This window comes from Rhinatrema bivittatum, chromosome 1, assembly GCF_901001135.1.
Source record: "Rhinatrema bivittatum chromosome 1, aRhiBiv1.1, whole genome shotgun sequence".
NCBI lineage: Eukaryota > Metazoa > Chordata > Amphibia > Gymnophiona > Rhinatrematidae > Rhinatrema > Rhinatrema bivittatum.
The window spans coordinates 497,473,499-497,488,157 of NC_042615.1; the positions used below are offsets into that span (position 1 = coordinate 497,473,499).

General features: G+C 45.6%; 1 protein-coding gene across 1 annotated transcript in view; it reads left to right on the top strand.

Moving 5' to 3' along the window:
* LOC115098166 (extracellular matrix protein 2-like) overlaps positions 1 to 14,659 on the top strand; it is a 127,742-nt gene that overhangs the window by 13,183 nt on the left and 99,900 nt on the right. Inside the window, exons 2-3 of the mRNA XM_029614552.1 lie at positions 6,008 to 6,199; positions 8,608 to 10,140. Coding sequence (XP_029470412.1) covers positions 6,008 to 6,199; positions 8,608 to 10,140 — 1,725 coding nt within the window. The remainder of the gene's footprint in view (positions 1 to 6,007; positions 6,200 to 8,607; positions 10,141 to 14,659) is intronic.

Consider the following 14,659-nt stretch of genomic DNA (forward strand, 5'->3'; position numbering starts at 1 on the left):
CATAACTACCCAATCCTTAGTAACAATCTAGTCCTTGAAAGTACATGATATATAGGTTTGGATATACAGCCTGTTTCCTTACTATTTTCTTTGTTAACTCCCAGGATTTCTGCCCCCCACCAGCTGTTACTTTATTTCCTTTATTGTGGGGGACATGGGTATATGAATAATATAGATTATGGGGCGGATTTTAAAAGCCCTGCTCGCGTAAATCCACCCGGATTTACGCGAGCAGGGCCTTGCGCGCCGGTGCGCCTATGTTCCATAGGCCTACTGGTGCGCGCAGAGCCCCGGGACTCGCGTAAGTCCCGGGGTTTTTCGAGGGGGGCGTGTCGTGGGCGTGTCGGATCGGCGCGGCGTTTCGGGGGCGGGCCCGGGGGCGTGGTTTCGGCCCGGGGCGGTCCGGGGGCGTGGCCACGCCCTCCGGAACCGCCCCCAGGTTGCGTCTCGGCGCGCTAGCGGCCCGCTGGCGCGCGGGGATTTACTTCTCCCTCCGGGAGGCGTAAATCCCCCGACAAAGGTAGGGGGGGTCTAGATAGGGCCGGGGGGGGGGGGTGGGTTAGATAGAGGAAGGGAGGGGAAGGTGAGGGGAGGGCGAAAGCGAGTTCCCTCCGAGGCCGCTCCGATTTTGGAGCGGCCTTGGAGGGAATGGCGGCAGGCTGCATGGCTCGGCGCGTGCCGGCTACACGACATCGGCTACCCGCGTATCTACTAAAATCAAGCGTACTTTTGTTTGCGCCTGGTGCGCCAACAAAAGTACGCAAAGGCGCACTTTCTTAAAATCTACCCCGATATGCTTAAAGACCATTTGTAGAGTATTTTCTTGTGGATATTGCTGAAGATTTTTTCATGATGTGATTGTGTTTTAAACATATGCTTATGTATCTCTATTTTTTGTTGGAAGTAAGAGTGATTACTTAAATGTAGATGAAAATGAATAAAAATAAAAATTTAAAAAAAAAAAAAAAAAAAAAAAGGACTTCTGGGCCCAACTTATTGGGAAAGTGTTCCCTCATAATTCCTAACTTCATCTATCATTGGCAGTGCCTACGTTTTTTTCCAGCCAGCTAGGGTACCATATTTATCGAACTCCTCCAATAAAACCGGTAAAGACATACCCACTTTCATTATATGAGCAAGAATATCATCTGCAAATGCCGAAATCTTAAAAGTTGGGGCATTGCTCTTTCCAAAATGGATTCCCTCTATGGCTTTATTCTCCTTAATCTTTTTTAAAAAGCAGCTCTAACGAAAGAAGGAATAATGGGGGACATAAGACAGCCCTGTTGGGTGTCTCTCTGGAGTTTGAAGATCTCTGATTGTGCTACATTTGTTAACACTGAGGCTACTGGTCTACTATAAAGAAATTCTATTACGTGACAGAAGTAGCCCTCTATGCCCACCTCTTTAAGGACTGCATACATAAACATTTAATCAACACGATCAAATGCTTTTTCAGCATCAAAACTAAGAAGCAAGGGTGGCAGCCTTTGTCTGTTGCTAATTTCTATTAAGGCAAATACTTTATGCACGTTAAAGATCAAATTTCTCCCTTTCACAAAGCCCACATGCTCTGCCCCAATCGAAGATGGTAAAATATGGGCCAACCTATCTGACATGATCTTTGCTAACCGCTTTACTTCAAAGTTTAAAAGAGAGATAGGTCTGTACAACCCAGATGTTAGAAGGTAACCTCCTGCTTTGGGTAAAATGGTTATAAAAGCCATGTTAGGAGATCAAGGAAAATGTCCCTTTTCAATTAAGTCCTCATACATCTCCCCCAGGTGCACCAAAATTCTCTCATCCATTAACTTGAAAAATTCCCCTGGATGCCATCTGGTTCCAGTGCTTTAAGAAGCTGTGCTTCGTGAATTCTCTTCTTTTAGAGAATGCCTCCTTTTGGACAGTCAATTTCGGTAGATTCATAGTAGCTAGATGAATTCGTCTATTTTTACCTTGTTGACTGGGGATGCTTTATAAAGTTCCTCATAGAATGATCTAAATATGGTGCAAATATCTTTAGTGGAATTTTTAATCCTCCCTGAATTATCTCTCAAAGCCTTAATGTACTTTATCCCTCCCCAATTCCTTGTTAGATTTGCAAGCATCCTCCCTTGTTTATTACCTTACTGGTAAAATCTTGCTTTATAATATAGGAAAGACTTCAATGCTTTTCTATGCAGTAAAGAGTTAAGTGCTGTCTGAACTTCTACAAACCAGGCTTTACTAATTGGCATTGAGATAGTTTCATAGGCTTTTATGATTATTTTTAATTGTCTTTCCAACTGTGAAATTTCCCTCAACATTTCTTTTTTCCTAGCTGCCACAAAAGAAATGATGTCTCTCCTCAGTACCGCCTTAGCTGTTTCCCAAAAAAGGGTGGGTGTGGCTCCATGGGCTTCATTGAAATTTATAAATTCTGACCATTTTTTTGACAATTACTCTCGGAAACCTGGGTCTCTATAAAAATACCTAGGGAACCTCCATGACATTCTCGACTCTGGGGAGCAGAAACCTTCCAAATCTAACCATACTGGTGAGTGATCTGAAAACTCCAGGGGTCCTATTTCTACATTCTCAACTCTTCAGAATTAATTTCCTCCATCAGCAGATAATCTATGTGCGAGTGTATTCCATGTGCTCTAGAAATATGCATGTATTCTTTGTCGAGTGGGCACAATGTTCAACAGACATCATCTCGGTCCAAGTTATCACATACATAAGAGACCCCTTTTGTTCTAATTTAACTCACCAAACTAGTACCACAGGATCTGTCCAATGCTGGATCATGGACACAATTAAAGTTCCCTCCTACCAGGAGGAGACCTTGGGTGTTATTCACCAGTAATTCTACCAATTTCACAAAAAAAGAATGTATGAGTTGGGGCCATATACATTACATATTGTTACTGTTTGACCAAGTAAACTTCCCATTACCAGTAAAAATCTGTGCTTGGGGTCTGTTAGAATTTTAGTAACTTGAAAAGGAACCTGTTTTCCTATCAATCTAGCTACTCCCGCTGTTTTGTTTAGGATTGAGATGAGTAAACTTCCTCAATCCATGCCTGATGCAATATCTTATGCTCTGCTTCATCCAAATGAATTTCTTGCAATATGCACCTTCTGATGTCGTAAAAATTGCAATATTTTATACCGTTTGTAAACGGATCCTATCCCTGATACATTCCAAGTGGCAATATCTTATTAATGCGTGAGCCATTTCTTTAACTCATCATGATCCACTGATGTCAAACTTTCAGTGAATCTTCCCAATTCCAAATCCAAGCCTCCCAACTTGGATTTGGACCTGCATTCCAACATATCAAAACTAGACATAAACCCTTTTGAAAAGCGCCAGTTGTCCATTCTCTTTGCCAACTCCCTATTCTCCCACCCCTCCTTCCCCCTCTTTCCCCCATCTTCCTCCCCCTCCTAATTCTCCCCCACCCCCTTCACTTGATCTCCTTCCCCAGAACCCTCATCTCCCACTCTCCAACCATTTCATAGCATTCTTCCCTACATGTGGGAACCCCCACCTCCCACCCTTTCTATTCAGAAAAAGAAAGAAGACAGAAAAAAATATATATATTTGTGACATGGTCATGAAAGTAAAAGTTTTTGAAATGTTCTCATTGTCTATTTTTCATGCCACACGGATTTGAACATTAATCCTCTGGTGAATTTAATATTAGTGTAATTAATTCTGTGTATTTGCGTGACTGCAGTCCAAATTCTTCCAAAGTGCAACAGAAATGCTGACCATCTTAATCAGGACAGTTGAATTCATGCGGTTTCCCTGTAGGTGTTTTAACTAACCAAAAAAAAAAAAAAATAGTTCTAACAGTTGTGTAATGGGACCAGACATGTAGGCAACTGATTCCAAAGGCCAACTTTCACTGTCTCATAGTCAGCGTACCACTTTCCCAGGTCTGCTGTCCATTTTACATCTGGTTTCCAAACCTTCTCGTTGCAGGTACTCTTGTTCAGCCGACCTTCTCTGGGGCCAGTGAGTCCAAGAAGGCTGTAGCTCCATCCACCAAATCATATAATCACAGCTTTGTTCTTGTAAGTGACCCATAGTTTCGTGGGATACTGCAGCATAAACTGGATTTTCTGTTCCATCAGCCTGGCACAAAAGCTTTTCTTTTACCTGTAACTGATGCTGAGTAGTCCTGGAAAACCAAGATCAACTCTCCTTCATAATCAATTTTCTGACTTTTATGATATGCCTGCATTCTATCCATTTTGTGCGCTGAGTTCACTAGTTTCGCAATAATGGGACGCGGCTTGGCTTTCTGGATAAACCACGAATCTAGATGGTGAGTCCTTTCAATACGAAGGTCACCTTGTTTTTAAACCAGCTTTAATACATGTGGCATCCATTCTTCTAGGACCTCTGATAGCTCGTCATGGTGGATATTTTCTGGTAGGCCAATAAATATAAGATTCCTTCTCTAGGTCATCTGTTTTGGTCACCTTTTGGTCACAGTTTTCAGCATTTCTGTCTCTGCCTCTAAACAGGTACCTGATTGTCCAGGCCAGAGATACGTGACTTTATTTTCGGAATTCATTTGGTCTAGTCAGCTAGAAGTGCAAATACTTAGTCAAATTTGTTGTATACTTTATCAAATTTAGTCTCTAAGGCTGCCCCTACTGCCTCTGCCACTTCTGCTCCCTTGGGATCCTAGCACTGTTGGCAATGGCAGAGCACTGAGAAGAGTCGCCATTTTCTGACTCACTGTCTTGCTCTTCTCTTTTGCCTGGAGCTGCGGTTTTGAGGCCATTAGCCAGCCAAGATGTCCTTACCGTGTTGAACACAGAACTGCCCGGGGTAAATTGCATTGGAGGGATCAAAGAAAACCATACTACTTTTTGTTTAGCCATATTTTTACCAAAGGTAAGAAGTGGGGGCCTGGAGCTGAGCAGGACCTCTATATTGCGACTTTATAAATGACCCCATAGTGTCATCTGTAAAGAGACAAACTTTATCTTTTAATCCGTCCACTATAACGCTCACAAAGATATTGAGCAGAACTAGCTCCAGAACCGATTCTTGAGACACTCCACTTATCACTTCTCTCCTCAGAGCAGGTTCCATTTGCACTACTTGCTGTTGTCTGTCAGTCAACCAATTTGTAATCCATTCCACCACCTTGGGCAATAGATGCAGGAGCCTTTATTGACAATTACCCAAGGTATTACACCTCTTTTTATAACCTTCCTTAGCATAGCTGTTAGAATGACAGTCTTTGATTGGGGATGCTATGGAACCCCACTATACAGAAACAGTTAATAAGTATTGTGCAACGAACCACACTTATCTCACAAAACACGTTGCAAAAGATTTTTTAAACTTTTATGTGTAGGAATTTATCTCACTATGTGGACCATCATACCACCCTTGGTTGATTCAGGCAGTAAGCCACGCTTTCAACCACAATGGGTCACTTTTAATCATCGGTCCGATACAGTCTTTTGAATTGCTTCAATTTTCTACTTTATTTAATTTGCTTTTTTTATTCATTTTTTGTCCATTTATAATAAAATGTCTTTTAACGATGTTAGAAGCGGAATTGCCTTACTTGAGCGGAGCGCCGCCGCGCTTCCGAGCTGTTACCTTCACTCACTTGATGCAATGGAACCCAATACACATGCACCCTAATTCTAGCCACTAGGTGTCACCACAGAGCCAGACTGGGACTCCCTTCTCCTAGGGGAAACTACCTCTATAGAACACCTAGTCCTACACATCCTTGTGTTTGTGGTGGTGGGAAGGAAAAAAATTGGATGCAGCTGGAGGGAGAAGGTGAGAATCGAATCAAAGGTCCAGAGGAGTAGGGAGGTTTGGGGCTGAAGTTCCTTCACTACCCCCACCAGGCATAGGCCTAGTAGGCCTAGACCTGGGAATCAAGCCTGGCTCTTCCACATGGCAGTGCACAGCACTGGCACTGAGCCATCAGACTGCCCAGGGATCAAGTTTTCTAATAGTCTTTCCTTGAATCTTCAGGCAAAGGACAGTGCCTGGTGAAGGGCATGGCCATGTATGATGGAGCAGCCTGGGCCCCAGACCCATGCACCGTCTGCATATGTGACAGAGGGAAGCAGATATGTGAACCCTTGGGATGTGAGGCCAGCAGCTGCCTAGGTGATAAACTCCAGACCCTTCCTGGGACTTGCTGTCCAGTCTGCCCTGCAGCAGGTATGTACACAGACCACAGCTATAGTCACAACAGTTAAGAAACATGTATGCAGCCAATCTTGTGGTGGATGACCTGTGGCATTTTTTATCACTTCTCAGATTTTATGGGAGATTTTGGTAGCAGAGAAGGAAAAAAAAGTGTTTTATTGGCAGAGCCAAATTTGGAAGAGTTGAGGAGTAAATCCTGTGGCGTAACAAGATACTATTGCAGCCATGGCTCTGGGGTCCGCCCCCACTCCCTGTGGACCTTCATGCTCCCCTCCTTTCCTGTCTTTGCTGCCACTTCTCATTTTGTAGCAGAGGCTATTGGACTGGCTCTAGCGGTGGCAGCAGATGGTGAGCACGAGGCCTGAGCCAGCACAAACGAGGCACCTGCCTCCCACTCAGAGTGAGCTTCCTCCTCCCACCTTAAGAACACCAAGATGAGGAGAGAAGGCAGCAGGAAAGAGGGAGATGGAGCCCTGCTCCCTCTTCTGGGCTGTGCCTAGGGCAACCGCTCCAGATGGGCCTGCCCCTGTCATGCCACTACAGAGAACTGAGGCACAGGGTGATAAAGGGTCAGTTGGTTTTCTCCATTTTCCCCATAGACACCAAATAAGGAAAAACCTCTAGTACATCTGGCCTAAAGTGACTCGTCCAAAGTCAAACACAAAGGGTCAGCGACAGAGCTGGGGGTTAGAGCTGAAGCACAGGGAAATAAAGGGCCAAATGGTTTTCTCCATTTTTCCCATAAAACAAACCGAAAGACAGTCTGTCAAAGCCAGAAGGCAAAACGAGAATGAGACAAACCCATCGCCTTAGATTAGAGATATTTTATTCACACAATATTACAGTAGTTAAAAGGGCCCAACTCTGGCCGAGTTTCGCACAACGGCTGCGTCAGGGGCTAGGATATAACAAAAATATTATTGTTTTTATATGTTTTTTCACGGAGTTATTTAAATTGTAATCATTATTTCTTTATTTATTTACATGGCATTTAGTATTTATTTATGTATTTACGAGTCCACAATATACTTTGCTTTATGTACGTACTTGTTCATTTTTATGTTTTTATCCAAGTATTATACACATCCTATGTTGTATGTCTGTGCTATATAATAATTTATTCATGATTTTTATCTTTTGTTCTACTTGTTTAATTTATTTTTATTTTTGTTATATCCTAGCCCCTGATGCAGCCGTTGTATGAAACTCGGTCAGAATTGGGCTCTTTTAACTACTGTAATATTGTGCGAATAAAATATCTCCAATCTAATGCGACAGGTCTATCTTGTTCTCGTTTTGCTGTTTTTCCCATAGACACAGAATGAGGTCACACATTCCATCCTTAAACTTGGACAAGTGTTCCAAAGAATATAAAGAATGAGTGAGAATCTAACACACACATGGACTTAGGTTTTGGGTTTATTTGATGGTTATGTGAGTTATTATGGATGTATTTGTATGTTTTTTATCATCCACTTTGAACATAATTTTATGAAGAAGCAGGCTATAAAACTAAATAAAGTAAAGAAACAACAGAATTTGTAAAAGAAGGAAAAAAAACTATTTAAAGACTTGGATTAGCAAACAATGAAAAAATAGTAGCAAATGCACAAATGTAGTGGAAAATAAAAAGCATTATTTAGCAAAGCCTGACATTGGAATGGCTAAAGAGAGGTGAATTTAGACCTAAAGATGAGAGACTGATAACTGCAGCACATGAGAGTGGACTACAGACAAGATGATTCACAGCCAGCATAGAAAAAGAATGGAACAGACAATTGCCAATTCTGTACAACAGAAGTGGAAACAATTACCTGTCTCATTGCTTAATATGACATGCAGATATCAGAAGGCTTTTATACAGACAAGCACAATAAAGTGGCACAGCTCATCCACTGAAAATTCTGGAAACAATATTGTGAGGTTCTGCTTCCAGCCTGCGGATGGCTCAGTTTCCAATAGGACCTTATGATAAAGTAAACTTCTGCCTCCCACCAGCAGATGTCAGTAAATTTCCTTGGTTGATTTGTCTGCTTTTACCGGTTCTATGATTTCCACTTCTTCTCGGAGGCCTGATTGAAAAGAACTTCCAAATGTACCTTAGCATGTTGCCTGTACATATGAACTCCAGAAGGAAGTCTCTTAGGTACAATGCAAATATTAAGAAGAGCACTAGCAGATCATTTTAGAAATTGAGGTCATATCCAGCATACCCTGGCTTACAAGTGGTATGTGAAAAATTATCCCATTTGGGATACTAACCTGAGAATGACTGAGGATTGAATATTTTGTAAAATGCAGGCAAGAAATTCTAATATTCTTTTTTTTTTTCCCAAGAAAGGTCATGAATCTTGATTTTTTTTTCTTGGATGGCCATGCATTATTTGCAGCCTGCATTATCTAACTGTCTCTTTCTCCAGGTCCTACACACCCCAAGCCCAACCATACTCCAGAGTCACCCAGCCAGTCAAAAAGCAAAGAATTAAGCCAAGATAAATCAAGGGAAAAAGGACAGGGGAAGCAAGAAACCAGGGGGGGAAATCAGGGAAAAAAGGTACTGCCTACTTCTGAAGAAAAGAAAAAGAAAACCACAAGGAAAAAGCAGCACAGTAGCACTCTAAAGAAGGGTGCCACTACAGTAAAGAAAGAGGTAGCAGCAGGGAGAAAAGCAGAGGGGGACAACATAGGGATGGGGAAGGCAGAGGGGGACAGTGTGGGGAAGGCAGAGGGAGACAGCATGAGGAAGGGGAGGGCGGAAGGGAACAGCATGGGAAAGGGGAGGGCAGAAGAGGACAGCATGGGAAAGGGGAAGACAGAGAGGGACAGCATTGGGAAGGGGAAAACAGAGAGGGACAATATGGGGAAAGGGAGGGAAGATGGGGACAGCGTGGGGAAGGCCGAGGGGGATAGCACAGGAAAGAGAAAGGCAGAAGCAGACATCATGGGGGGGAAGAGAGCAGAGGGAGATAGTTTGGGGAAGAGGGAGGGAGAAGAAGACAGTGGGGGGAAGGGAAAGATCGTGGGGGACAGAGTGCTGAAGGCAGAGGTGAACAACATGGGGAAGGCAAAGGAGGACAGTGCAGAGAAGGAGAAAACAGAGAGAGACAGCCTGGAGAGGGGAGAGGAGGACAGTGTAAGGAAGAGGGAGGAGGAGGAGGAGGTCAGCCTGGTTAAGGGGCAAGAGAAGGCAGAGGGCAACAGCATGGAGAAGGGTATGGTAGAGGGGGACAGCATGGGAAAAGGGAATACAGAGGGGGACAGCATGAGTTATAGGAAAGGGAAGGGGGAAAGCACAGGAGAAGAGAAGGTAAAAGGGGAGCACGCAGAGAAGGGTAAGGGGATGGGACAGGAGGATAGGATAAGGAAGGGGAAGGTAGAGGGGGTCAGCATAGGGAAGGGGAAGGAGAAGAGGAAGGGAGAGGAGCAAAGTGTCAGGAAGTGGAAAATAGAGAGGGACAGCATGAGGAAGAAGGAAGATGGGGACAATGTGGAGAAGAGAAGGGAAGATGGTGATAACTCTAGGAATGAGAGGGGAGAGGGGGACAGCTTGGCAAAGGATAAAGTAGAGAGGGCAAGCATGAAGAAGAAGTCAGAGGGGGATCGTGAGGAGAAGTGGAAAGCAGAAAGGGACAGTATGGGGAAAGGGAGAGCTAAGGGGGGCAGCATGGGGAAGGGAAAAGCAGAGAGGAGCAATGTGGAGAATGGGAGGGTATTGAGGGACAGCGTGATAAAGGGAAGGGCATCAGGGGACAGCGTAATGAAGAATATTTCACAAGGGAAAAGAATGGGGAATCGGAGTGCAGAAGGAGGCAATGTGGGGAAGGGAAAAGTGATGCATGCTTCGAGGGAAGAGACCATCTCATCTTGGAAAGCCACTAGTGAGAAGGAAGTGATGGTGGAAAGACAGGAAGTTGCAGGAACAGAAAATGAAGACACATCCAAGACCATGGCAGGTAAAAGTAAAAAGGAGTCGAGGAAGAGATTCCGGTTTTTTTTTTTGTGCTTTCAGATTTGCACATTTAACCTCCTAGAGAGCGCTACATATGCTCAGTCTCTATTGGGTCAACAATATGTCTCCATTCTTCATCAACAATCAGGTGCTGAATACTGAATGTATTTTTTAAAAGAATTGTAAACCATTTTGGGTCCCCTTTTAGGGAAGGAAGATGGTATAAAAGCCTAAAATATAAACAGAAATAAAAGAAGTCCCTGCCCTATACACAATCAAGCATTCCCAGGGCAGTATAATACAAGATGACACATTGGAGGGCTAGACGTATATCAGTTTGCATAGTGCATGCAAAGTGATTTGCGGGGGATGAAAAAGCATGCTTTCACCATCTCCACTCATTCTGGCCAATGAGTTCATGAGGGAACATTTCAGACAGGATTGGAACCAAGAGTTTTCCAGTCTGAAGGCTTCAGCTCTTTTGATCAACTAAAAGGAGCCATCCTGATGGTGAAACTGTCGTTATTATCTTTCTCACAGGACAAGCAGGATGGTAGTCCTCACATATGGGTGACATCATCAGGATGGAGCCCAATCATGGAAAACTTCTGTCAAAGTTTCCAGAACTTTGACTGGCCCCTACTGGGCATGCCCAGCATGGCACTAACCCTGCAGCCAGCAGAGGTCCCCCTTCAGTCTTCTTTTTTCCGCGCAGCAGTAGCCTCGCGGTAAAGGAGCTCTGAAGAGATTCCTGACAGGAATTTTCCTCATGGAATTACTAAAAGTTAAATTGCCCCACAGGGGTCCCTCCTCTACACTTTATAAGTCCGTGGTACTCCGGTAAGTTTTTACCCGTTTCCCGTCGATTACCGTCGAGTTTGCCCGTCGTGGCCTACTGGCCGTTGACCGTACCGCAGCTAAAAATCTTTCCATGGCCATGGCGTCGGGGTTTCATCGGTGCCCAGACTGTACCCACACCATGTCTATCACAGACCCCCATAAAGTCTGTGTAATGTGTTTAGGACGCGAGCACGATGTCTTGACCTGCACCAAATGTGCCCTAATGACACCGAAGGGTCGCAAGGCCAGAATGGAGAAGATGGAACTTCTCTTCCGTGTTCAAACCCCAACTCCGTCCATTGTATCGACGTCGTCGGAACCGGGACCGTCGACTTCGTGCCAGCACTACCGATTGGTGACTGACCGGCATCAACGACTTCTCGGCCATCGACACCCTCTACTCCCCTTCAGGATTGAGGGGATCGAAGGGAGAAACATCGCCATTGGCACCGTAAGACTCGGACCATCGAGGGAGCGAAATCATCAACCTCGCCATCGTCCGAGCTGCTGTCGAAGAAGCCCCATCCAGGAAAGGCACCAACCATTTCTCTGTGACTGGGTCTCTGAGGCAACCCTCACCCGATCGGGGTTCGGGAGCCGCGACTCCGCCTTTAACGGTGGTCCATCCGGCTATGCTTGTGCCTCCTTCTTCTGTTCTGGAGCCGGGGCTACTTGCTCCAGGTCTCTGAGAAGAACTGGACTGGATGGTCCAGGAGGCCATCGACAAGGCGATGCAATGTCTTCAGGTTCCTCTGGCACCGACACCAGCACCAAATTTGGAACCGATCATCGACCCGATTCTGGCAGCGCTGGCACCGCTGCTATCCAGGATGGAAGCCCTGATGGCTGCCTTTCCATCGATGGATCCCGGGTCTCCGATGGCTCCGATGCCCTCCCCACTGACAGCATCAACGGGAGGAGAAACACCGTTCCACATTCCTCCATCCGGCGTTATGCCTCAGCCATCGATGCCTATACGTACCTCGCCACCGATCCAACCATTGGTGCCGATACATCCATCGGTGCCACCGAGCCATCCATCGATGCCCTCAATGCCTATACCAGTGCCTTTGATGCCATCGTTGGTGCCTCCGATAATTCCTCTGATTCCTTCGGAGCCTAGACCAGGACCTTCAGGTATCCAACCACCCTGTCCCCCTCTACTTCCTAGAGGAAAGGGTGTTGATCCTTATGATACCTGGGGAGATGATACCTCATCAGACACCGATGACTTACCTTCACCACCTTCACCCACTGAGAATAGGAAGCATTCTCCTCCAGAGGACCTCTCATTTATAAATTTTGTGAAGGAAATGGCTGAATTGGTTCCTTTTCAATTGTAGATGGAACAGGATGAAAGGCACCAGATGATGGAGTTGCTCCAATTCCTGGATGCCCCCAAGGTAATAACCTCTATTCCCGTCCACCAGGTTCTTCTTGATCTAAAAAAGAACTGGGAAAATCCAGGAACAATTGCCCCAGTACACAGGAAAGCTGACACTACTTACTTAGTACAGTCAGCCCCAGGCTTTCAGAAGTCACAGCTTGATCACCACTTGGTCGTGGTAGAGTCTGCACAAAAGAAGGCAAAAAGGTCAAAACCTCACTCGTCTACCCCTCCTGGTAAGGAACAAAAATTCCTAGATAACATTGGTTGCCGAGTATTCCAAGGGGCCATGCTCATCTCCCAAATTGCTGCCTATCAGCTTTATATGACCTAATATAACAGGGTCATCTTTAAGCAGATACAGGATTTCTCAGACTTCCTGCCTCAGCAATTCCAAGACCAACTACAAACTCTTGTAAGCAAAGGTTTTGAGGCAGGCAAGCAATAGATCAGAACATCTTATGACATTTTTGACACCTCTACCAGAGTGTCTGCAGCTGCTATTTTGGCGAGACGGTGGGCCTGGCTCAAGTCTTCTGACCTTCGCCCAGAAGGGCAAGACCGGTTGTCCAACCTTCCTTGTGTAGGAGATAATCTGTTCAGCGAACAGATTCAACGGACAGTGGCCGTATTAAAAAACCATCATGAGACCCTAAAACAGCTCTCTTCAATGCCTTCCGACTTCTCCTCAAAGCAGCCCTTTAGAAAGGACTCTAAGAAGTCGTTCTACCGTCCAAGAAAGTCCTACCCGCCACCAGCCAGATCCCGTGCTATGAGACCTTATAAAAAACCTCAGTCTCGCCAAACCCGAAAACAAAAACCACAAGCAGCTCCCCAGCCGGGGCCTGCTTCAGGTTTTCGACTTCCACTTGGAGAGCAGCAGCCAGATTCCTCTGTCGCACATACCAGTGGGAGGTCGACTGTGCCACTTCCACAACATGTGGCATTCAATTACATCTGACCAATGGGTATTGGCAATCATTGCTCAGGGTTACCATCTGAACTTTCTCGTCCTGCCACCGGACTCCCCACCTCTGCAGACGTGGAGAACGTCCAACCACTCCATTCATCTGGATCAAGAGGTCTCCCTCCTTCTCCAGTCAAGAGCAATAGAACCCGTTCCACACTCTCAAGAAGGCCTACAGTTCTATTCCCAGTACTTCCTAATCCCCAAAAAATCGGGGGGTGTCCGTCCTATTCTAGATCTACGGGCCCTCAACATGTACCTCCAGCGAGAAAAGTTCAAGATGGTCACCTTGGGATTGCTTCTACCTCTTCTACAAAGAGGAGACTGGCTCTGCTCTCTGGACCTCCAGGACGCATACACCCATATTGCGATAAGTCCAGCTCATCGCAAATACCTGAGATTCCTAGTAGGCCTCAAGCACTATCAATTCCGAGTGCTTCCATTCGGCCTAGCATATGCTCCACGAGTCTTTACAAAATGCCTTGTAGTCGTTGCAGCATTTCTCAGGACACAAGGTGTTCATGTCTACCCCTATCTGGACGATTAGTTAATCAGGACTTCCACTCAGCAAGCTGCTCTGTCGTCCCTCAGTCTAACCTTACACACTCTAATTTCGTTAGGGTTCCTCATCAATTATGACAAATCCTACTTAGTCCCATCTCAAACCTTATCGTTCATTGGGGCAGACTTGGACACCTTACAGGCAAAGGCTTTCCTGTCTCAGCAACAAGCACTGACTCTCGTATCTCTTGCAACAAGCACTGACTCTCGTATCTCTTGCAATCTCAACACGCTGTGACTACACGCCAATTTCTTGTCCTCCTGGGACACATGGCGTCCTCAGTCCATGTCACACCAGTGGCCCGCTTGGCCATGAGGCTCATGCACTGGACTCTGAGGTCTCAATGGACTCAAGCTATTCAGCCTCTGTCGACCATTGTCCAAGTCACCGACTCACTCCGTCTGTCCCTCGCCTGGTGGAAGAATCAGACCAATCTCCTCCAGGGATTGCCCTTCCAGGTTCCGAATCCTCAAATCATTCTTACCACCAACGCTTCCAACCTTGGATGGGGAGCCCACGTAGCCGATCTGCAGACACAAGGCTCTTGGTCTCCAGAGGAAGCCAAACACCAAATCAATTTCCTGGAACTTCGAGCAATAAGATATGCTCTCAGGACCTTTCAGGATCGCCTGTCAAATCAGGACATCCTAATTCAGATGGACAACCAGGTGGCCATGTGGTACATCAACAAGTAGGGAGGCACAGGCTCCTTCCTCCTGTGTCAGGAAGCTGTGCAGATTTGGGCGGAAGCCCTCTCCCATTCGATG